We start from the raw sequence: 24987 nt of genomic DNA, 5'->3' as shown, positions 1-24987 counted from the left end.
GATGGCTGTTCCAGTTGACGGTATTAATCAGAAGATAGGCCCAAGACAATTCAGCGCGGTTATGAGTTATAGACTGGGTATATTAATTTTTGAGGATGGGAGTACTTGTCCTTGTTGTGGTAGAGACATGGATATTTTTGGAGATCACGCTCTACATTGTGTCAAGGAGGTTGGGCTTAAGTTTCGTCATGATCTCGTTCGTGACACGTTGGCTGACATGTGTTACCGTGCAGTTGTTCCATCCAGAAAGGAAGTCGACTTGGGTCTCCTCTCCAATAATGGCTTGGACTTAAGACCCGCGAACATTCTAGTTTTTAACTGGATTGATAGGCGTGATGTGTGCATGGACGTGACATGTGTCTCTCCCTTCACGGGTGATGGAGTATATGCTTTTACCCCAGGGCAGGCCCTTGCCAATGTTGTTGATCGCAAAAATTTTAAATATCTTGAGAAATGCACGGAACATGGGTTTGGTTTAGGAGTCTTTGCCTTCACTACTTTAGGTGAGGTCCTTGAAGACACTATCAAATTCCTAAAGAGGCTTCGTAATTATACGGCTACTAAAGTTGGAGATTTTATTTTTCATAGATTAGTGTCATCCAAAAAACGGTTGGGACTCAGCTTGTTGCTAGACTCCCTTCCAATTTCTTGTTAATTGATAATATATCAAACAGTATAAGCCTGCATAGGCATTAAAACCCTTTTATTACTCGGTTTCTGAGCCGGTGGGTTTTCCACCGTCAGAAACTTCTACACATAATAATAAAAGGGAATATTAATTATATGTCCCTACTTTTAACTCCCTACAAATATATCCTTATGCAACAATAAATATGTCTCTCCTTTTTTAATAACCTTATCCATTTAATATTAGATTATTTTAATACCCTCACCTATATAATATTTTTTTCTTTATTTCAAAATGGAACAAATTTCTTCCACTACCACTCCACCACCATTGCACCACCACCACCAGTCCGCCACCACCACCGGCGCCACCACTAGTCCACCGCCACCACCACCTCCGCCACAGCCACCATCACCGCCGCAACCACCACCTCCGCCGCCACCACCACCACCACCACCAACTCCGTCGCCACCACCACCACCCCTCCGCCTCCACCACCACCACCTCCGCCGCCACCACCACTGATGGATCAACAACATATGTTGATCCAATTTAGGGATCAACAACAGTAGTTGATCCACCCACCGCCGCCACCGCTGGTTCAGATACTTTTGTATCAACAAAAGTAGTTGATCCATTTTAGTTGGATCAACAGTAGAAGTTTATCCATTGCAGTTGGATCAACAATGGATGTTTATCCATGCTGATGGAAAAAATGCTACCATTTCATTAGCTGTAGTTTCAGATCCACCTCCGCCGCCACCACCAGCACCACCTCCGCCACCACTGGTTTAGGTATTTTGTATCAACAACAGTAGTTTATCCAGATAAAAAAAGGATCAACAACAAATATTGACTTAATTTAGGGATCAACAACAGAAATTGATCCAAATAAAAAAAGGATCAACAACATATGTTGATCCAATTTAGGGATCAACAACAGTAATTGATCCAAAATAAAAAAGGATCAATAGTATATGTTGATCCAAAAAAAAAGGATCAACAACTGTTCTTGATCCCCTAAATTGGATCAACAATGGAAGTTGATCCATGTAAATGAAGTCGACAACCAAAGTTTACAAAAAAATTTGACATAAGAACGAGTGAATTTGGCGTGAATCGAACACGCATCATCTGACATGGATGGAGTCAGTCATGCTACCATTGCACCACAAATTCAACATTTGGAGAATTTACATCTACAAAATGCAAAAATTTAAACTACAAGCATAATGATACAAATCCAAGGAAATAAGGTCAACAATAGTAGTTGATCCCATATTATATTGGATCAACACCTATTGTTGATCCATAAAGGATGGGATCAACACCAGGACTTGATCCATAAATGGGATCAACAACCATAGTTGATCCCATAAAAAAAATTAAAATACTGACATGAAGTGTTGTTGGTAAGATATTTCTCTTACCTATTTTATCGCACAATTCGCCAGCACTGCTTTCCGATACCATACAAACATAATATCAGGCCACGACACCAAAGTCCAGCTAGCCACCTGACATAATCCACATTAACCTCTGAACTCAGGTTCAACATTTGTTTACTGCCAACTGTTTCTCGATCAGGACCAAAATGCTTCACAAGTGCCAGGCACAGACGCAACCTGCTACCCCAATTCAATCTGTTGCTGCTTGTTGCTTCTTGTTACTTTATCACCAAATACCTCATTTAATCACCACCAGCTTCATTCTCGTCTCAACTTTACAATGCCACCACTGACTGCAATTCTCCATCTCAAACAGCTCTCATCCGAGATCCATACATCCATGAATCGATGGCAATAGTTCACTTCCCAGTTGTTGCCTCAGCTGCTGCCTCTTGAACTCTTCCATCTACCAGCAATAACAACTCCTCATTTTTGATCTCATGCGGCATTTTCTCGAGCATCAGACTCATAACCCTCCAGCAGAAACTCACAAAATCTGTGGATAGTGTTAATTGCTAAGACACCATACAAACCACCAGTGTTAGCACTGATTCTCGTTATCAAGGACTGCCCAACTTCCATGTCTTTTTGTTGCGAAAATAAACCCCATTCAACTTGTATCACCAGCTTCACTTCATCTCATCTGAAATCCCCATAGGTCTGTACTAAGAACCACAACTAACCATGGTGGAAACAACACTTTTCTTCAGCTGTTCTGCGACTCCAACAATCACCTAATACATCACCAGCTCGAACTCAAGACCACCCTAATTTCGGTTAACTTCAAAACCCCCAAATTCTGTTGCAAAATTAATCTGAGGTAGTCTTCCTTCTCGCCATCAAAACCCCATTGCTGCGATGTTTCAATCTCGCATATACAGTGTAAAATAATTAGCACCACCACATATTGAGCTTCTTCATAAGATGGATCCGAGTCTCGTCACCCTACAACACAACATCAAACCCGAAACAACCCCAACTTCAGTTTGTATTGCTACCTGTTCGACATACTAAGAACAATACAAATCAAGAGCCGATGCTTCTCTGATTTCTTGATTGAATCAAGTCCATAACCTTCAATCAATCGAACCTCAAACACCACCAACAACACTATTTCTTTCATAATTTCTTTAGAAAATCAAAACCCCAAAATTGTATTTTTTACTGACACTGGAAATTGCAATACTAGTTATTCCCACTTCGAACATCAACCATAAAACGATTAATTATGAAATCCCCAAACTCCAGTCGGCTCAAACACCCATCAATTTCATCTTGTACTGCTGTAAATTCTTCAACGAATCTGTAAACCTCAGATTGACCTTTAGCCTTGTTGCAGAATAACTTTCACATTCAGAACCCTTGTAAACAACCTCAGATTGACCTTTAGCCTTGTTGCAGAATAACTTTCACATTCAGAACCCTTGTAAACAAATCCATCTTTCGATCTACAGCTCCATGCTCTTCCAAAATCAACCATTTGCTCAAACTGAAGACCTGTTGTCGCTGCAGTTGAAAGAGATCTTCAAATTTATTGCTTGTATAAGAAATTATAACACATTTCAAGTGTAGTTTAGGAAAGAAAATTCAAATGCTTCCCCTCTAATTTACAAATATAGTAGTATTAGAAAAAAAATCAATCAAATTCAAAACATCAAAATCATACAATAAAATCAACAATCTCTACAAACATCAAGAAATTAGTAAACCATGAAAAAAACAGATTACATACAAACATGCAGTCTTACTTGTTTGTAGATTATGAAAACAAATTGATCACTAAATCCATTCCGATGAAATTTGTGAATCAAAATCAGTAACCATAGGAGTAATGAAACAACAGATGCAAATTTAAAAAAATAAAATGAATCACATACACAACAAAAAATGAACAAAAGTAGTTGTTAGCATCATTAACATATAACGAAATCAAGCTAAAAGCTACTTACAAGAATTAATACCTGTAAAAAAATCTTAAGATGGATCAAGTCGAGATAGAAAACAAATCGAGCTGAATTAGAAAAATCAAAATAACTCTTTGAGACTGAATGGGATCCAAATCTCTATGTTTAACACCTAAACCAGAAGCAATAGCTTCATCTTGTGGCAAGTTGATTACAAAATTACAACCAACACCATTTTATCTAGAAACCCAATTTGATTATCCCCAATTCTTACCCTAGAATTTGGATCCCAAATAATACCAACCAACCACCACCACCACACATGCTACTGCACCATCACCACCATAATGAAAATCAAGTAAAAAAATAATAATTAATCAAGTCAATACAGATGAAAATACGGAATTGAAGAAGAAGATGATCAATTACCTGAAACAGTTACCGATCCAGAGAAGAATAACATCCAAAATTAGGGTTTATAAAAGGAATCAAGTTAACGTTTATTGATTGTTAATATTAGGTATTGAAGATTACTTCTTCGTTGGTTCATCACTAGATTTAAATTTTGTTGTTGCATCAGGTGAAAAAAAGATCTAAATCGATTGTTGAGGAGGTGGTAGTGGTGTTGTTTATGGTGGATTTGGTGGAAGCACATGAGGTGACACTGGAACTGATGGCAGAGCTGGAGATGGTGGCGGAATTAGAGATGGTGTTGGAGTGGAGGTGGTGGCGACGATGAAGATGGTTGCGGTGAGGTTTATTGATTTTTCTTTCTAGAAATGATGATGAAGAAGTATCGAGTACCAGATCTGGGAGGGTATATTTGGTAGTAATGATAAAATAAATTTCCCTTTTAAAATGTGAAGGATATAATTAAAGTTGATAAGGATAATACCGCCTCCCAATTTCCACTATCCATCATACAGCCTCCCAATCTGTGTTATCTGGGTTAGGTACTTTAGTGCTGTGATGAAAGAGTTACCCCTTACCTTTGATTTGTCTGCACGTGATGCTTCTCCGTGGCAATGTTACAGGACTAAACATGCGCAAGGCTACTTGCTGGCTGTTCCAGTTGACGGTCTTAATAAGAAGATAAGTCCAAGACAATTCAGCGTGGTTATGTGTTATAGACTGGGTATACTACTTTTTGAGGATGGGAGTACTTGTCCTTGTTCTGGTAGAGACATGGATATTTTTGGAGATCACGCTCTACATTGTGTCAAGGAGGTTGGGCTTAAGTTTCGTCATGATCTCGTTCGTGACTTGTTGGCTGACATGTGTTACCGTGCAGGTGTTCCATCCAGAAAGGAAGTCGACTTGGGTCTCCTCTCCAATAATGGCTTGGACTTAAGACCCGCGGAAATTTTAGTTTTTAACTGGATTGATAGGCGTGATGTGTGCATGGACGTGACATGTGTCTCTCCCTTTACGGGTAATGAAGTATATGCTTTTACCCCACGGCAGGCCCTTGCCAATGTTGTTGATCGCAAAAATGTTAAATATCTTGAGAAATGCACGAAATGTGGGCTTGGTTTAGGAGTCTTTACCTTCATTACTTTAGGTGAGGTCGGTGAAGACACTATCAAATTCCTAAAGAGACTTCGTAATTATACGGCTACTAATGATGCAAATGTCAAAGTTGAAGATTTTATTTTCCATAGACTAGTGTCATCCAAAAAACGGTTGGGACTCAGTTTGTTGCTAGACTCCCTTCCAATTTCTTGTTAATTGATAATATATCTAACAGTATAAGCCTGCATAGGCATTAAGAAAAGGGAAATGCTATTCTAAGTCCCACTCACCGCCCTACTCAGCGCCCAAAGGACATTTTTCTTCGCCTCACGTTTTAAAAACACTTTAAATAAGAAATTCTGCAAGACGAAACGAAACGAAACCTAACACTTTCAGAAAAAAGAAATTTTAGGGGAAAACCAAACCATCAAGAAGAATTAGGGTAAAAGCATGGAGATGAAGACTAAGGATTATTCCGAACACGATCTAGATCACGCTTTTGATCCTAATGATTCCGAGGTAAGCATAATATTAAAATTCATACTTGTCTTTTACATTTTCTTATCTCTTTCTTTTGATTTTATACCATTTTTTTTTTTTTTTTGGTTTTTATAGGATATCACTAGATGGGAAGTATTATTATTGAAATTAACACAATTTCAACCTGACGCCGAATCGAAGACCAATGCCATATTAGGTATATAACTTTTTTTTGATGGAGTTATACAAGCACGAACAGTCTCTCAACATTGAATTGAGTCAAACTGATAGTTTTTTACATTGTTTGATTTTGTATAATTACTATGATTTTGTAGCGGCTATATCCAAACTTGAGCAATCACTGGTTAAAGATCCATTTAACCCCAATACAGTATGGTGGTTGGGTAACGCGTATAAGGAGCGTGGATTAATGACTCCTTACTACAATGTAGCTGCAATTTATTTTGATAGAGCGATTGAATTTTATGAACTAGCATTAATGGAGGTATCAATTGTTTATCTTTATCAGTGCATAGTTTTAATGTTATTGCGAGTGTGCTTTGAGAAAATTGAGTTGTTGTGTGTTTTATTTTGTAGTAACCAGAGGATCAAATATATCTCAAGTCTTTGGAATCAACTGCTGAGGTAAAGACATGTTTAGCCCAACAGGCAGCAGGAGCAGAAAACTCTTCCACTTCATATGAAGAGGTATAACTTCAGTAACTTCAAGAACAAATAAGCCTCACTTGATATTGATTACGGATTCACCTTTTGAACTATAGCTAGAATGCCTATTTGTTGGATTGCATCTGTTTTCAATATTATTAGTGCAGCTTTCAGATATGCCCATGCATTCAGCTTGCTTAGATATCATTAAACATCACTCAATATGGGAAGTTAAGAATGGTCAATCTATAAGTGCACGTAATGATAACTGGATTCAAAATGCTTCTTCTCCTTTATGGATATCCTATCCTAACCCTGATCATAATGTTGATTTCTTTATAGACCAGCACAACATGAGCTGGAATTCCAGCCTCATTGAGTCTTTCTTTACTAGAAAAAATAGTCAAAAAATTATGAACATGCGAATCCCTGAAACAGGAAAGGACAGACTAGTCTGGCCTTGTAGTAATTCTGTAATTCTGTCAACAGCTCCCTTGTGCCAATTTACAACTCTATCCGGAATACTCATGTTTTACCTCAGATTCAAATCTTTAGAAGTGTTTTGAAAATATAATATCATTCGAGTGTTTACTAGTTAGATTTATTCCTAATCAGAACAAACTCTGCATGCAGCATGTGTAATGATATAACCTAGATGAATCTATTGAGCATATCATCTTACATTGTGGTTTTTCAACATCTGTTTGGTATATGGTTCAGCATGGTTCTTCAAGACTCCGGTAGCAATATCTCTATAAAAGATTGGATTACTAAATGGTTAACTAATGGCAGTAGCTCAGAACAAATAGGTACTCTTATTTTTACAACTGCTTGGTTTATATGGAAGGGGAGGTGTTCTAATATTTTTCAAGATAAACAAGTAAACTATGTATCTGTGGCCAGAAATGCTATTAGAATGCACTCTTGATTTTACAACCGTCTTATCTTCTGAGATTTCTCACTCTCATCAGACTATTAACGCAGAAAATGAAACTCAAGATCATCTTCCTTCTGATTGTTCCATTGTCTATTGTGATGCATCTTTTGACCCAACTACTAATAAATCTGGGATTGGTATTGTCATGAATGATATAACAGGAAACTACAAAGGTTGCAGAATAGTATCCGGACAAGTAAGAGAAGCAGAGGAAGTGGAAAGTCTTGCGTTTTTTGAAGCTGTGAGATGGATCAAAACTCAAGGCCTTTCAACTGTCTGCTTAAGAGGAGATGCAAAAAAAAGTAGTTTCTTCTTTGACCTTCTTTAAACTAATGACCAGATTAGCTGGTTTAATGAAACAGTTCTAGATGATTGTCTGTCGTTATTAGTCTTTGTCTTTCTTTAAAGTTGCTTTTATTGGTAGGGATCTTAATGGTGTAGCTGTTTAGTAGGAAGTTCAATGTCACAGGTGGATGGGTCAAGTCTGTACCCCCATTTCATACCGTAAACTCTTTTATTTTGGAATCTCCCAGTTATGCCCGTGCATTATTTTTTTAGTTTGAATTGTTCTTCATATAGAAATCATGCATGGGTTGTATTTTCAAGAAATCAGGTTTCTCTATCCTCGGGAATCAGGAAGAATGATTTGCAAGGCCGTCAGATTAATTGGTGTTAGAAATATATAATGTGACTCAGCCGGGGATCACCCTTTGGCCTTTTCCCTTTTTTTTTGTTTTTTTTGTTGTTGTATGGTTCGTTATACACCTATTTTTTTCCTTTTGTTTGGATTTTAACACTTGTCCTTATAAAGATGTCAACTTCGCCGATATATTAGCATCATCATGTTTACACCTTCATTGAATTTTTTATCCAATAAATAAGCTTCAAATATTTTACCGTCATTTGATAATGTATAAGTTACAAAAAAAATATTATTTCTTGTTTATGTCATCCAATGAAAATATTTTTAATATACGTTATAGGAAATAGATTTTTATTATAACTTTTTTTAATTGCATGGGTTTATATTGATAGTGATTACTGATAGTGATTATTGTTTGTTTTCCTTAAATTTGCATAGTATAAGTTTTCTAATTTCTTATAAAATCCCAAATACGGTGGATTGATAAAATATTTTATTTTATTATCTTGGCGCAATTTTATTTGGGAAATTTATTTTTAGATCAGATATATGGTCAAAGTATTGCCATTCGGATTATCATGGACGCTACAACTTGGAAGGTCGTTTCTTTCATCGGTCTTTATTTTTATCGTAAGTATAAGTAGAGGTGGAATTGTGACAAGTATCAATTGAATTGCTGGTGAGCAATAAACGAATGGGAATCTGACGACTAATATTATCGGTGAAACAATGAAAGTTTCCCATGAATGAAAATGCGGCAAGACTAACAATTGTTACAATTATGCATGTGAAACTTGCAAGGATCGTTTCCTTTTGGCCTTCCTTTGCAATAGGAAAAACTTATGATGATGGTTGAGAAATTGATTTGACACCATGTTATGCAGGTATCATCCTGGTCAACGACCTGGAAGTTGTGCCTATAGGTTAGACGGTGTGAGATCCCGTGTTTCTAGATCATGGATTGTCGAACATCAAATCCAACTCGTATGATGTTGCATGCATATTTCTGATTTTGGGTATTTATAAGTAAATCTAAAGTTATGGTGTGTTTGGATGCAGAAATTACATTTTATAGGGATTTATAATCGCATGGTATTTGGAACTCTGGGATTTAAACAAATTCCATGCGTGTTTGGTAACCAAATAAAAAATCCTGGAAATATGATAAATCCCCTATTTGAAAATCCCTGTCTTGTTTGGCATCTCATTTAAAATCCTAGGATTACGAGAAAATTCTAGTTTTGAATCCTTCGTGTTGTTTGGTTAATTTTTTCGTATAAAAAAATCAAAAACTGATGAAATAGAGACTAGAGCCGATCTCGATCTAAATGAAGCTTCAAACAGAAACTCCCTAGCTAGATGAAAGTAACATCTCAATCGTAGCTCATCATACAAAGAAGTTAAAAAAGATAAGTCATGATCATAGTATGACATAAAATTGCAAATTAGAGAACAAAATTTTAACCAAAACGAAAAGATAATTATGAGAAAATATTATCATCGAATAATCAAAATCTTAATCCATAAATTCAAGACAAAATAAATAATCAAAATCTTAATCCATAAGTTCAAAACAAAATAAATAGTAGCATAAGTGACTAAAGAATAAATGATGTACGACTTATTTTCTATCCAACCTTTTCGTCGTAACATTCCTAATAGAAAGAAGCTAATAAGAGATCAATTTGTCTTTGTAGATATCTTTATAGATGAAAGTAGCATCTCAACCACTAAAAATTGCTTGCCGGAACATTCAAATTCATCTGTAGCCATGTTTTCGATCATCAAAACTCAAAGCCAAGAAGTTTCTTGTTTCAATGTCCAGTAGCAACCAGTTGATTGCATCTAATCTGGTATAGGTATTCAAGTTAAGTTCTTCCAATGCCTTCTTGCATTCTTCCAATCATGATTTAACCATTTTATTTCTCTTATCCATAGCACTTGAAACACATCCAATTTATTTATGTAATCCATTTATTTCTTGGCCCAAAGTTGCAGCAATCGAACGCGTGCGCTGTTTATTAAGATATTCAAAATTGTTACCTGGTTGGCTTGACAAGAACGCATATTGCCTGGTTTAGCTATGTCCATTCCTCCTGCTGACATATATCGGCCAAAAATTATTCCTCTACCCATTCCTCCAGCAGATGTAGCTCCTCCTACTGGCGTATATGGACTTTTATCATGTCCGTCGTCATCAAAATCATCCAAGTTAAATGATGCATGGGTAAAGGTTCATTATCTTCAGTCAGCATTCTAGTGATAGTTTCCTTCATGCCCATAGAAGGTTCATCTCCCAATACTTCAACCATCTCATTATACAAGTCCACTAACTTGTTCTTCAAATGTTCCAAATTTGGTCTCACCTGCATTCAGTGAATAATTTATATGGACAGTCGATCAAACAAATAATTATATGCAAAATAAAAACTAGCAACAAAATTAATAACACTGGACCAATAGAGTAATACCAAATGGAAACAGATATGGTGGACACACCTGAACACACCATTATGAAATAGAGCATTTTATCTACGTTACTTACACAATGAATTTACATAGAGATGTGTCCCTAAACAAGGATTTCGTCTTCTCAGATTGACACAATGATTCAATACCAAGGCGATCAAAGTGTAACCGAACTACAATCGATAAGTCTTCACTATCACCATAAAAAGACTTCGGAAGAAGATGCAACCTCATTCATCCATGGTGGGAACAAACTCCTTCAACATATATATTTCTGCTAAGCAGATGAACACCCCTGGGATACACTTGGGGACTTGATCTTGCTGGAAAGATCAATTCATATCGATTTCAATAAATGTGATCCGCATAACAAGTCAATCTAACCTGATGTGATGCCATGAAACGTCATCGACGGAACCTCTCTACATCACAAACCTTGAACGGAACCTCTCTACATCACAAACCTTGCACGACTAAGGAACTTACTCTCCTCACCGATCACATCCAGAATCGATACTGCCGCTGCTATCTGGTGCAACAACATCGATTCCCTGACAAAGCCACTTTACAGTAAAGTTATATTGTTCAAGAGAATTTGGGTTGAACTCCCAGTACACCTTCTTCTTCACAAGGCTCAATCCACCAACTAATTCGTGAATGATCATTGAATGGAGGATCAAAGGCTACGTCGATTACCATGGTTTAGCTTTTCTGGTCTCTGGAGCAACTCCATCCATGGTCTCAGCATCAACAAGGATCTCTGGAGTGAAATCAATTGTGCTTTCAACATCGACAACGGTCTTAAGAGCAATATCCTCAACCGGCTTCATTAATTTTCCATTCACTACGAAATATTACTAGATGGATCATACTTCTCCCAGCACCAATGATTTATACCAAGATGGGTAGACGCGAAAACATGAGACTCTTCCCAAATATTTCATGGCAGAAAGGCACAAGCCAAAGTCTTCTACAAGATATTCTCATCACCTCTACAGATTTGATACAACACACTTCAGGTCATTGATGCAGAAAAAAGTACCAATGGTTTAGGATTAGGGAAATGCTTCCATAACGAAAGATGTTCTTCTATATCTCTTCTACAACATACCAAAAGGGTGCATCAATCGTACATACGAGCTGAGAGATATGGCCTCTACACTCAATATCCAAAGTTGATGGCGTGCAAGCAGAAATTTCTAGATGAGATTCATAACACTCATAGTCGCTCGACGACCACTTAGTAAGCTCATCTATCGATATTTTATTCTACCTTGCGCAAAGCAGCAACTTGGAGCAATTGATGAAGAATCTAAGAACGGGTCATATGTCGTTCTCTCTGTATGTACGTTCGCTTCAACTTATTCAAGATTCAGGATAAACAAGCTAAACTTTTCCTGAAGAAGAATCATGATGGTTAAGGCATATGGACGTTCGTACACTTTATTCAACAAGAGACAAGCAAAATTTCCAATATTCATAAAACCGAAATACTAGAATAATTTACACCTACAAAAAATCAAAATATGTTCAACTACTACAAGATTGGTAAAACTTAATTTTCAGAATCGTCATCATCTTCACGATCGGAACCTTCTTCAAGTTATTCTTCAGAATCATATTCAGAGTTTTCCTCAGAAATCTTTTCGAGATGATCTTCAGGATACTCATATGATGCATCTAAGTAGTCATCCTCCTCACATTCATCTTGGAAATCGATATCGGCCAATCATTCAGCCATTATACCAGGTGGATATGGCTCGACTCTACGTCCAACGGGTTCGTAAACGCGTTCAATGACCGTTGTCGTATGCATCAAAAATAATTACACTTTCTCACTCACAAAATGTATAATGAAGTACTAGGTAAGAAAGGATCGTTCCCACAGAGAGGTTATTGTTGTTTTTATGTTTTCAGATTCTTAAGTAACCAAGGGAGGTTTTTATGAAAGCAATAATAATTAAATAAAAACAAAGTCAAATAATAGAGAATAATCAAAAGTTCAGAATATTGGTCAAAGAATTCATCTTCAATCTTAAACAAATGCTTGCATATATGATTAGTATTACAATTTAATCTTTTTTTTATCAAAAGCCCTTGAGTACTAATAGAGCAAGATACTCCATCAAATTCATAAGTTCATCAACATCCACATTAGCGCTGCGGACGTGAATTCTACCTAAAGAATAACCTAACGCCTTGCACTAATTAATTTCAATTCCTATGAGCGTTAAGTTTTAGAAAAAGGAAAATCAATGCAATTGTCATACATTGCGCATAAAAATTCGGACAAAGGTTAAACACTACATATGATCACAAGAGTGTATCACTACAAACCGTAATCATATCATGCTACTCGTATTTAGGGTTATCGTTTGATGAAAACCCTAAAATAACAATGGATAAATATGTGAGTCCAATTAATTGGCCACTCAATTAAACAAACATATAAATCCTATCACAACACATCAATCATGTGATTATTAAAATAGTAGAAGTTTAAACGATAACCGAGAGAGAAATCTAATGCATAAATCAAACACAAATTGTAGATATAAGACTACATCCTTAACCAATAATTATAAAATTATCTACTCATAGCTATGGAGTTTATCAACATCAACATATTAATAACATTAATCAATAAAGAAAAAGAAAAATAAAAATAAACCAACGCAAACCCTAGAATATCCGACTCTCTCCAAGTAGAATAGAATATGTGTTATGTTATAAGAGTTGTAGAAGTCTTCTCTTTTATAGCTCTTCTTGTTTCCAAAATTAGGTCTAACAACTTGTTTGTTTGCAGCTGACTCAGCGTCTGGATCTGAGTCAACCCCTGACTCGGGCCGAGTCAGCAGCCAGACCGTTTGTTTTGCATTTTGAGTCAGATCTGACTCGACCTCTGACTCAGACATAACCCCTGACTCGGACCCATTTGAGTCAGGTAACAAAATACCCTTGACTCACGGGACCAAACCATTAACTCATGTTTTTTGAGTCAGATGAGTCAGATCTCACTCAAAACAAACATATCGAGTCAGATCCAGATGAGTCAGATGATTTCACTCAGATACAGATGACTCAGATCCAGACGACTCAGATGAGTAAGGACTAAACAAACATGATGTAAGTCTCCAAAAGCCCATACCAAAGTAGTCCACCAATCCCATGCGTGAGAAAAACCCATGTAAAAATTCTGTCCCAAAAACAACACCGGAAGTCCCAAAAAATTGGCCGGAAAGGTGGTCGGAAAACAGCTTCAGGTGACCAGCAAAGTCCACCAATCACCGGTCAAACTAGTAATATCATTGAGTCAACTCAGACAATCTGACTGAGTCAGTGCCGAGTCAACTGGTTTAATCAGTCATGAGTCAGTTAGCTGTTAGTCAGATAGATAATGTCTGAGTCAGATGCTAAATCGGGACTTGGTCCAAATCTGTCCAAGGCCATTGCACAGGTTGTACTGAATCTTGCACTATGATTGCGCAACACAGCTTGGGTTCGGCCATGATTACGCAACATCACTTCCATCATCTTCTTCTCAACACTTCCATCATTCAAACTGCAACATCACTTCAGCTTAGCCGTTCTCAGCTTCTACAACAGAAACCACCTGCAATTTGTAGCTCCATTCCACCAATACGAATTCCTTCATTCCTATCTCATCTGCAATATCATTTCAAACCTTTAATGCAATTCCCATACACACCGTCACATCTCAGTCATCAGCAGCACCAGTCTCTGTCAGTCCCAATCCATATCGTAATCTGCAATTCAACTCAAGCATTCTGAGATCATCAGTTTCAGATCTCAGTTTAAGTTTCCCTGTACCTAGCATATATCTAATGCAGTACTCACTTCTCTACCAGCTCAACCTGCAATGCCTTTTTAAGTTCTCACTACAACACATTATCAATCATTCAGCTGCTCCATACTGTCAAAGTCATTTGAAACTCTGACCAGCACAACCAACCAATCACAAGTACACAACCTCTTCCCCTGCATCACAATCAACCACAGTAGATCGACCGAATCTACCACTATTGAACCAGAGCCCATCCAAAGACCAACATAGGCTCAACAAACCATCCAACAGACTGCAGCAACAAACTTCCTCTTTGTAGCTCATAGAATCACCACAAATTCCGACTGCAGCTGCAACTAAACTTGAGCTACAACCTCAGGCTGTTTTAATAATAGCAATATTAATTAGATGATTTGTTGGAAACATTATTGGTATTATGAACTCGTGCATTGAAATCTAAATTGGATGATTTGTTGGAAACATTGTTTGCATTGTGAGATTATTTGTTGAATATGCTATTCCTCAAACTCATGTTGTATTCTCTTGTCGTATGTTCTCTTTTATTTATTGATTATCTTCTGTATATTTTGAGAATGAGAATGCATTATAGTGAATTGTCATCCCACCCCAATTCACATTCTTGCTGATTTCTCGGAAGTTGGAAATAAGAAGTTAGCTCATTGATTGTTTTATTCTAGTATTGCTTTAAATGTAATTTGATTTAAAATGTTTGGTTGAAAATATTATTAAGGATGATTAGTGTATTTATATGAATAAATCCATCTTCTTTAAAATCTATGCATCTGTCTCGTTCCGACCCGTAACGCCTTGAGTTCGGATATCCATATGGTTTTGACCCTGGTCTGGAACTTGAAGTGTTACATGGTGACTGGAGGCATGGATGGAAGACTGGTTTCCAGTAGTTTCCGACTGTGACCGAATATATGGTTGTCAGTCGTGCCAGCCGGTAAACATGGATGTCTGTCAAGGCTGATGGTAGTGGAGGGGGGTCATGGACGCCGATTAATTTAGATGGTAGTATGTCGACCGGGCCAAATGAAACAAATTTGTAAATCGGGCCGATGAACCAGGTATGATAGAATGGGCCGACAAACTGGGTCTGACATAATGGAACAAAGAACTGGACCCAACAGATTGGGCCAACATACTTGGATGGCAGCAAGATGGCGGTTCGGACATCAATCTAGCCCAACATGGGGCTATTTTACACATGGTGCAAACAAACACAATAAAAATCGCCTAGTTGTTCTCCAAAATCCCATGACAAAAGGACATTTGGTGGCAGCTTAGACGATAATAGATTATAAATGAAAGAAAATTCATTGTTGTCCGCAATAAGCTTGTTGTAAAGCTTCTTAGAGGTGAAATTGTCATTGAAAGAATCTACGTCATTCGACAAATTATAAGTTCCTGATATCATGCTTCAATTCTAATAAGTCTGTGATTTCTGTTGGATTTATTCTTCTTTGAAATTCAAACTTCCACCCCTCGTCTGTCACCAGGTTCTTAACAGAAGTACTTTTTGTGGCTACTAATTTTGAATAGCTGTGGGAATTTCAGCCTTAACGGTTAGTTAAAAAAGCCACTGGTCGTGCCAAAATATTTTTGTATCACCGTTGTTTTCATTCAAGGTGACAAGCAACTAAAAATCCCTTTTGATTTTCAAGATAGACAACCAGATACTTCTTTCAATAAGTATAGTCAAGTGACCCAAGTCTCATGTGATTATGAATAAAGGATCAGTGTGTGTTTTCTCTTGAATGATTCTCTCCCACAATGCATTTTTTTCCTTTGCATATATCCAAAGCCATTTGGATAACAAAGATTTATTAACTGCCGATGAGGAAAAGTTTTTCAACGACAGGTTTGTTAAGAAGGGCTTTTTAATAAAGGGATCATGTTTTTGTAATATATTTCAGAAATTGGTCGTTATTTTGAATCTTTATATAAAGTGGCCGAGATTGACATTTTCCATCCTGTTTTTTTCTTTCAAAAAATAGGTAACAACCATTATATGCGCACGTGTCAGTTAACCTGCTTAGTAAAAGATAAGTTAACCCTCAACTGAGTAACTCACATAATTACTCGACTGAGCAAACAAACAAGAACTCAAACTGGCACTGGTATTTATTAACTAACACAAAATTTACAACAACAACAACCAGTGCCTGAAAACTGGTAATAAAAGAAAAACTGAGTGGAAGCTAAAAAAAAAACATCATAGTGTGCCACACACAAAAAGAACTCAAATACAGTGACACATAATCATTATGCAAATCATTGATAGTGTGTCGTGGTGCCATTTGGTGAGCTCCAAATTCAGACATACTCCGCATGGATGCATAAATGATTTATCATAATTAACGAAACCCATGAACCAAAAATCATGACTGTCGACCGTGTTAATATGGATGTACCTCTTTGATGCTTTTAGGTTCACTGGATTCACAATACTCACCATCGCTAATGGTACATTACCTGTTCGATCTATACCAAAATAAATCAAAACAAAAATAAGCGTCACTGAAGTTCACCAATACCAAGTATATAAATAAAAGTGAAATGATATTAGATTTTTCATTATGTACCTAGCGTAAGTAATCTGTATTTTGTGAGACTAATTTCTTAAAACCGAGACATTCAATCTAAGATATAACTGAGCTTCTGGAAAAGTTAGATGGTCTGCTTATCCCTGCCTAAAAATTACAAATTTTCCTACATACCACAATTGATTTTAGCACATCCTCTTGTGTTTAAACTGGAGCGTGAAATTCTGAAACTAACATTGAAACATAAGTATCCCAAATATACCCTAGTTAACCAATAATTGATAAAACAAATAATTAATCACAAAAATTACACCCTAATGAAACAAATAGCATCTGAGTTTCAATTAAACCCTAATTACAAAAGGGGAAAAACCGAAACCCAAATAAATACCCCACAAAAATTAAAATTGAAACTTAAATAACCCAAATAAACCCTAATTACAAAAGGGGAAAAAATAGAAACCCTAGAAATACAAACCAATCGATCAATTAACTATCAAAACATTGATTTTCATCATATATTAAGTCACGGGTTGGGTTAACTTCACCTGGATTGAGAATATTTTGTTCCTCATCTCCACTTTATCAAAACTGTCTCTGAAACCCTAAATATCCAGAATTTGTCTTCACTAACATTTACGTCTTCACTTTGGTTCTTCACTAACATCTACGTCTTCAACAAAAACGACTTCTTCTCTAATAATCAGTTGCTCTAGTTTCAACAGAACAAAGAAAAAGTTTGAAAGAGAAAGAAAGAACAAGAGACTGAAAAAAATGAAAAGAGACTGAAAAATATGAGAGAGATTGTCTTTGAAGTGGGTACGGTTATGATGGTAATTTCCCCGACTGAGTTTGACTTATTCAACACCTCTGAACAATCTGGTGGGTCCAAGTTTGAAATCTAACAGAAATTTCATTTTATAAAAGAATTTAAAATTTTTGTCGGTTTATTAATTATATGGTAGGAATTTGGTCGCTTTGTAAACTTTCCCTTGTTCCAAAGACCCTATTGGGATATTAACTCATTAACTTATTGAGGAACATATTCAATATTACTATCGGATTGCTGAATATTATAAATGTTAGGGATCCAATAAATCGAACCATATGTTAGTAGATTTACCTTCTTTTGTTTGCCATATATAATTGTCTTTTATCAATTCTAAGCATTTTTTTATGCTAGTCCAAATCTAGGATAAATTAGATTTTGTTGGTGAATCAAATAGATGGGTATTGTGAAAATATTTTGCTTTTAAAAGTTTAACCCATAAACTATTTGGTTTTAGAAGGAGTCTACTAGCAAGCTTGGTTAACAAAGATATGTTAAAATTATGAGGTTTTTTATTCCCAAATCTCCTTGAGATTTTGGTTTACAAACGTTTTCCCAAGCTTAAGTAAAAAAAAATTCCTTGTTTTTTTATCCTTGTTTCACCAAAAATTTCGTTGAATATGATCTAATTTATCCAAAATTGTTTTCGGTAAAGCAACACATTACATTTGATATGAAGGGTAGGATTGTAAAATGGATTGGATAAGAAGTGCTCTACCTGCCTGAGAAAGAAGTTTGGATTTCCAACCTCAAAGAGAATTATAGTATTTTTAAAAAAGGGATTCAAAATCTTTTCTCTTTTACCAAAGAATAAAGGGGTACCAAGATTTTTATCATTTTTCGTTAATAAGGGGACCTTTAGAATTTTAGCAATTATTTTACTGTGTTTATCGTGGATCCTGGGACTGAGATAAATACCAGATTTTTTTAAGATTAACCATTTGACACCTTATTTGCCCAAAAATATTAAGAATTTCAAGGATATTTTTTGTATCTCTTAAGTCAACTCTAGTGAAAAGAAAACAATCATCGGTAAAAAATAGATGAAAATATTTGTTGTATTTTTATTAATTTTTAATACCAGACAATTTGCGTTGCTTAATTACTTTCTTTATAAGTCTAGAAAGAATTTTCATGCAGATTAGGAAGAGATAAGGCGCGAGAGGGTTACCCTGCCTAATTCCTCTGGAAAATAGTAAATTTAAGACCATGAGAGCCGTTAAGGAGAATAAAAAATGAGGGGGTAGAGACGCATTGCATTATAAAACGTACCCAAAATTGGTTAAAACCAATGCAAGTAAAGCATTTTCTAAAATTTCCACTCCAAATGATCAAAAGATTAAAAAGGGTCTAATAATTAAAGTTAATAATTCTTTTATTGCTTTTGAGGTTTTCGTAGAGTGAATAAGTTCATGGCCGATTATAATGTTATCGGTGATTTATCTACCTGAAAGAAAGGCATATTGATTTGGAGATATAAATATTAGGAAAGGTTTTAATCTATTAGCTAATATTTTATAGATAACATTTTAAGCTAATAGGTATATAATCCGTCATAGTTTGAGGAGTATGTGTTTTGGGGATTAACGTTATATAAGTAGAGTGAAGCTCTTGGGAAAGGTTACCAAGTTTTAAAAAATCTTGGACTTGGTTAGTAATATCTGTACCAAATATTTTCTTATTAGCTTATAAAAAACGGGTTGAAAGCCATCAGGTCCCGAAGCACCCCAAGGATTCATGTTTTATATAGTATTCCAAATTTCCTCTTTCTTTGAGATTTGAATAATTGTATCATTTTCAGCTTGTGTTATACATGGTTTGATAAATTCAGAAATGTTAATATTATTACCAGAAAATTCAGAAGTACCAATATTAGAGAAAGAAGGGAATTAATTTGATCTCTCATGAAGCCAGAGTCTCGAAGGGTCTCTAAGAGAATCTATTGAGTTAACTCTTTTTCAATTTGAAGTTGTGGCATGAAAATATTCTGTATTTTTGTCAAATTCCATAAAACATTTATCCTGGATAATTGACGGTAGTAATTATCTGTTTTATTTTATACCATTTAGCTAATTCATCTCGAATCTCCTTTAATTTTTTTTATCCAAAACACGTTTTGGGGTTATGCATTTTATGCAAATATCTATGTGCTTAACAGCTTAACCGCGCACGAGCTCTTCGTACGTGTTGATAACGTGCAACAATTTCTCGCTTTCTTGCTATTTAAACCGTTAGTATCATATAACGAAATAAAACATAAAATTATTACTAAATAATTGCAATTCTCACATTTCTCATACTTACCAACAAATACAATTTAACATAAGTATTCTGCTAACATATACACCTTAATTGGTATAAGGTTCAATTTAATTGCATAAATTGAAACTATATCATTTTATGATGTCGTTTTTTTCCGCAAATTCATCAATTAAAATCGACTATAATAACACTTAACCGCACATGAGCTTTTCGGCTGTTAACGTGTTGTATTTTTTACATCAAATATCCATGTAGTTAACCATTTGTATTACCAATTAACGTTACAGGAATATACATAGGTGTGCATAGTATACTGAAAAAAGAAGTATGAGGAGAAAATGAGTTTTTTTTATTTCCCTTTAACATTTTCTTGTCTTCCAAACAGAGAAATACAAAAGCTATATATATATATATACAATAATTATATTCAACCCACTTTAAATCCCACAGTCAATCATAAACCTCCAGAAAAATTGTTTCTAGAAGACACAGAATCCAAAGCACTTCCAAGCACTCATTCTTCTCTGAATAAACAATCTTATACGCTTTCTACTGAACTTGTTGTTTCTACGAAGTTGTTGATCTTCAAACCCCAAAAATAATCAAAGCGATATATGAGTCGAAGTCTTTAATATCAACATTTTGGGATCTAGAGTCTGATTAATTTATGAGATGTAAATTTGGTGTAAAAAAATAAAAAAATTCAAAACCATTGTGAAATTGACGGTAGCCATTTGATGTAAGGTGGCTAAAAATAATTATAGGCATATGTCACTGTTGTATAGTGGTGAAGTCGTCGGGTGATGATACCAGTGATCTGAGTTTGAAACTCGTCCGCATCAGGGTGTGGGGATTTTTCTTTCTTTATTTCTTTTTCTAACTACCCAGGCTTGTAGGTAGTAAACTTTCATACAACCTTTGGAATTTAACCCAATTTTTTAAGGTGCAATAACGTATTGAGTTACATGTCAATCATTAAGAGTCCAATTTTGTGCGCACTCCTTTAAAAAGTGTGCACGTAACAAAACAATTTGATTGGTCTTCAAAACAAACGATTATCTCAATCTTACTAAATCAGATATTATTTTATTTTTATTTAATTCAAACCGAAGAAAGGAAATATTAGCAAATCTGTATGAAGTTTTCAGAAAAGGAAATGGAGTAATCAGTATTAGGGGAAGGATACATAATTAACCAGTCGTGGCGTGTATTACATCTCATTTATCCTTCTTCCATGGTGTTTGTGGGGAAAACCGATCTGAAGGTTATTTTGGGAAAGTCAGTGAACAAAGGCTTCAGACGTCAATCATTAAAATATTTGTGTTGTACAAGTACTTTTAGATTCAAGAGATTAATCTATACAAGGCCTGGATTAAACCAAGCTATGGTCGTTCCAGTCTTGCTTCAGTCACAAAATTGGGAAGGAGAAAGGTTGGTCTTCAGGGAGGAAGTGAGAGGAGTATGATGTTTGAGTGACTAACTATGGTGATAATGTTCGAGTTTCAATAAATTCAAAATTGTTATGTTCCGTTGTTGTTGTTTTTTTGGGTTGAAAACTTTTATATTCCCATAAACTTATCTCTGTTCAATTGATGAACTTGTCATTTTATACCATAGCTATTGTAACTACTCGACTCTTTGATTTGGAAGAAATTGTCGATGATTGAGTAGTGTTGTAGTGGAAAAGTTGGAAAAGGTGTTGCAACCGCTCTCTACTTCGACTGAGGTTGAATGGTTAGTTGCCCAACCTCCCGCTCTTCTAATCTACTGCATCTCGACATTTCCAGAAACTTCTCTTAAGTGGGAAACTGCTGCACCACATGTCATAGACCGTCATACCAATACCCTAATGTTATCCCCCCATTTGTGACAGTTGATGTCTTATGTAATATAGTGTTGAATAACACTAAATACTATGTCGAGTCACCTGCTTGAATAAGTATATTGACTGCAGACTTATTTTATATTTGACTTGCTAATGGGTCTAACAAAATAAATATTGTCGTGACTTTCTTGACTAGCTAAGGAGTCAAGTCGGACTGAAATAGAATGAATATGTCATGCTCGACTAACTTATGAGTCTTCCAGGTTAGAATAACATTAATATGAATATTATTTGTATATGAGTGTTAGTGTGGCTACTTGTGTCAACCTTGCGTTGACATGTTTTTTTTATGAAAATCTATGTGTATGCTGCCGAATATAAAATATTATGTTTTAAAACCCTATTCATAAATATGAGTGATGGAGTCCTAGTTTAGTTAGGATTTTAATAAAACCTAATAGATATTCACGTGACCATATATGGGAGTTTGTGTCAATTTGATAAAAAGATTGGAAATGGTCACTATTAAAAAACCAAAAATGTCATTGCCTTTTATTCTAATTATTATAACTCCTTATGTATCCTATTTTTCAGGGGTATAATTGGTCACCAAACCAGAATATAACATATCTAAAAATCTGTGTCTTGGAATTTTACAAATTTTATCTCGTTGGAAAGATTATAGAAAAATCTACACAATGAGTACAAACAACAATATCAAATTTAGAGTTTTTACGAAAAATTCGGAGGTGTTATATCCTTTCAGGCACAATTTTCTAAAATTGAATGGATATCCATTATGCAAACCACCACAAAGGATGAATAACACATTATTGCGGCCATATTTTATTTTATGCATCAACTAATTTTTCGTTGCAACTAATAAAACGATGTACTCCCTCCATTTCAAGAAAAGTTATACTTTCACTTTAGGCATAATTTTTGAAAATTGTGCCTAAAGTCATTATGCAAATTACCACCAAAGGATGCATAACACATTATGCCGCCATATTTTGGTTTATGCATCAACTAATTTTCCGTTGCAACTAATAATACGATGTACTCCTTTCGTAAATATGAATGGTTTTAATCATAAATATGAATGGTTTTTGGGAGTTCAGCTCGTGGAGTTTTTCCCATTAATGATACTCACATTAGCTCTATACTGGCGTGCAATATGTCTAAAAGCCTTTGAGATTTGGTCCAAATTCAGGGAACCTCTGGCAGTAAAATGACCGCACCAGTGCTATTATGCTATCTGCACAACGACGAGAATCCATTGATTTAAATCGGATATGTTGATAAGACATATATGTAGAGAGAGAGGCGTATGTGATATGTGCCTATGTTTATAATAGAGACAAATATCCGCTAGTTCTCAGATAAATATCTTGGGATGTAATTTACTGTTTTATCCTTGTCAAAAACCCACCATCTACACATGGTTCTTAAAAAATCTAAATTCTTACATTACTTAATCATTTTACAGAAGTAACATAAGTGCATTTTTAAATCAGAAAGATGTGTACAAAATTGATTTCGTGAGTGCTATACTAATAACTTATAAATTAATCCATGAATAAGAACCATGAATCACGAATGAACATATTAGGAGGACCTAATCCATGAATTACATATACAATCCATCTTCTCAAACTTTCAAGCACATGAGTAATAAATCTGGATTTATGCGCAAATTCTAAAAGCACGAAAGGAGAGGAAAAAACTCATTGTCGGTCGTCTTTGGATTAGGATTCATTTTTAGATTTAAATAAAATAAAACCTAAATTTAATAATATGAGATAATGGTGTAGTTATAGGAACCAATCAAATTAGTTTATTATGTGCACCCTCTTTAAAGGAGTGTGCATAAAATTGGACAAGTCATATCCTTAACACCCTTTTATTACTCGGTTTCGGAGTCGATGGGTTTTCCATCGTCAGAAACTTCTACATAATCTTGCTATAAAATGCTTATGAGTAGTCATCCAACTTCTTCTGAGTTTAGTTCTTTTCCTTGGATGAAATTATGGTCATTTTCATATATTCTGCCAAAAATCTTAATCTTTATTTGGTAGGTATTGAATAATGGATTAGCAGTTAAGACGAATTTATCTAGATTTCTGCCTACCATTCCTACAACATGTTCACTATGTGGGGAATATGAAGAATCAATTCTCACTTACTTTTTCTTTGTGAAAAAGCAAGGCTAGTTTTTGATGTTGTACGATTATTTTCTGTGCTGGAGCTTCAAGAATTCAATGTGATGCATATTATTAGGATGTGGATGGAAGATAATTCAACTCAAGAGTTTATCAAAAGAATGTGTGTGCTTTGGAATATATGGAAAACTAGGAATGATATAGTCTTCTCCCAAGGAATTTTTTGTATTAACCGCATTTAATGAAAATTAATCAGGATTTACAGTTGTGCATGGAGAATATCTCAGGAAATGATGCTAATCAAGATAGAATAGTGCAGAATTGGTCTCCGCCTGATCAGCCGTTTATTAAGATAAATGTAGACGCGACAATTATCCCCAATAATGATGCAGCAGGTGCAGTGACTCAGAATTACAATGGTAGATTCTCGGGTTGTGCTTCTAGCACATTCAAATGTATTTCTCCTCTTCTGGCTGAAATGATAGCTTGCAGACTTGGTATGGATCTAGGTTTAAAGAATAACTTCCCAAATGTTATTATAGAGGGGGATGCAGCAAATGTGACTGCGGCTATTCTAGGTGACCCAAGAGATATTTCTTGGTCCATTCGTCCTGAGGTTCTGAAAATAAAAGATTTGATTGCCTTATTTGGTGTCATTAAATTTCAGTGTGTTCGCAAAAGTGCAAATCATCTGGCACACGAATTATACCAACATGCTTTTCATGACAATGTAAATAATTGGTGGAATGCTAATTCTCCACCTCTTTGTATCTATGCAAACCTCATTTTTGAGGTAGTTCAATAAATCGGGTTCTTTTTGAGCCCTTTTACCCTTCAAAAAAAATGA

At 35.4% G+C, this 24987-nt stretch overlaps 1 protein-coding gene and 1 long non-coding RNA gene across 5 annotated transcripts; one reads left to right on the top strand and one right to left on the bottom strand.

Moving 5' to 3' along the window:
- Nucleotides 1–1709: 1709 nt before the first annotated feature.
- LOC113310791 lies at nucleotides 1710–4919 on the bottom strand. Of its 3 annotated transcripts, XR_003341389.1 has the most exons (3): nucleotides 4410–4919; nucleotides 4255–4308; nucleotides 1710–3582 (listed from the first exon to the last, which is right to left on the bottom strand). It is a non-coding gene; the product is annotated as an uncharacterized LOC113310791 (long non-coding RNA). The 3 variants fall into 3 exon arrangements; XR_003341388.1 differs by lacking the exon at nucleotides 4255–4308 and having other exon boundaries at nucleotides 4410–4917; XR_003341390.1 differs by lacking the exons at nucleotides 4255–4308; nucleotides 4410–4919 and adding an exon at nucleotides 4038–4247.
- A 923-nt stretch (nucleotides 4920–5842) lies between these two features.
- On the top strand, nucleotides 5843–8355 carry LOC113309347 (mitochondrial import receptor subunit TOM20-like). 2 transcript variants are annotated; one of them, XR_003340536.1, is made up of 6 exons: nucleotides 5843–6011; nucleotides 6108–6189; nucleotides 6308–6477; nucleotides 6570–6680; nucleotides 7359–7447; nucleotides 7737–8355. XR_003340536.1 is itself a non-coding variant. In XM_026557767.1 (5 exons), the coding sequence occupies exons 1-4, from the start codon at nucleotides 5943–5945 to the stop codon at nucleotides 6570–6572; spliced, it is 324 nt and encodes a 107-aa protein (XP_026413552.1). In that variant the 5' UTR covers nucleotides 5843–5942; the 3' UTR covers nucleotides 6573–6680; nucleotides 7737–8355. The 2 variants fall into 2 exon arrangements, 1 of the variants encoding a protein (XP_026413552.1); XM_026557767.1 differs by lacking the exon at nucleotides 7359–7447.
- The last annotated feature ends 16632 nt before the right edge of the window (nucleotides 8356–24987 follow it).

The sequence above is a fragment of the Papaver somniferum genome, chromosome 9 (assembly GCF_003573695.1).
Source record: "Papaver somniferum cultivar HN1 chromosome 9, ASM357369v1, whole genome shotgun sequence".
Lineage (NCBI taxonomy): Eukaryota > Viridiplantae > Streptophyta > Magnoliopsida > Ranunculales > Papaveraceae > Papaver > Papaver somniferum.
This window is presented reverse-complemented; position numbering and strand designations above follow the sequence as displayed.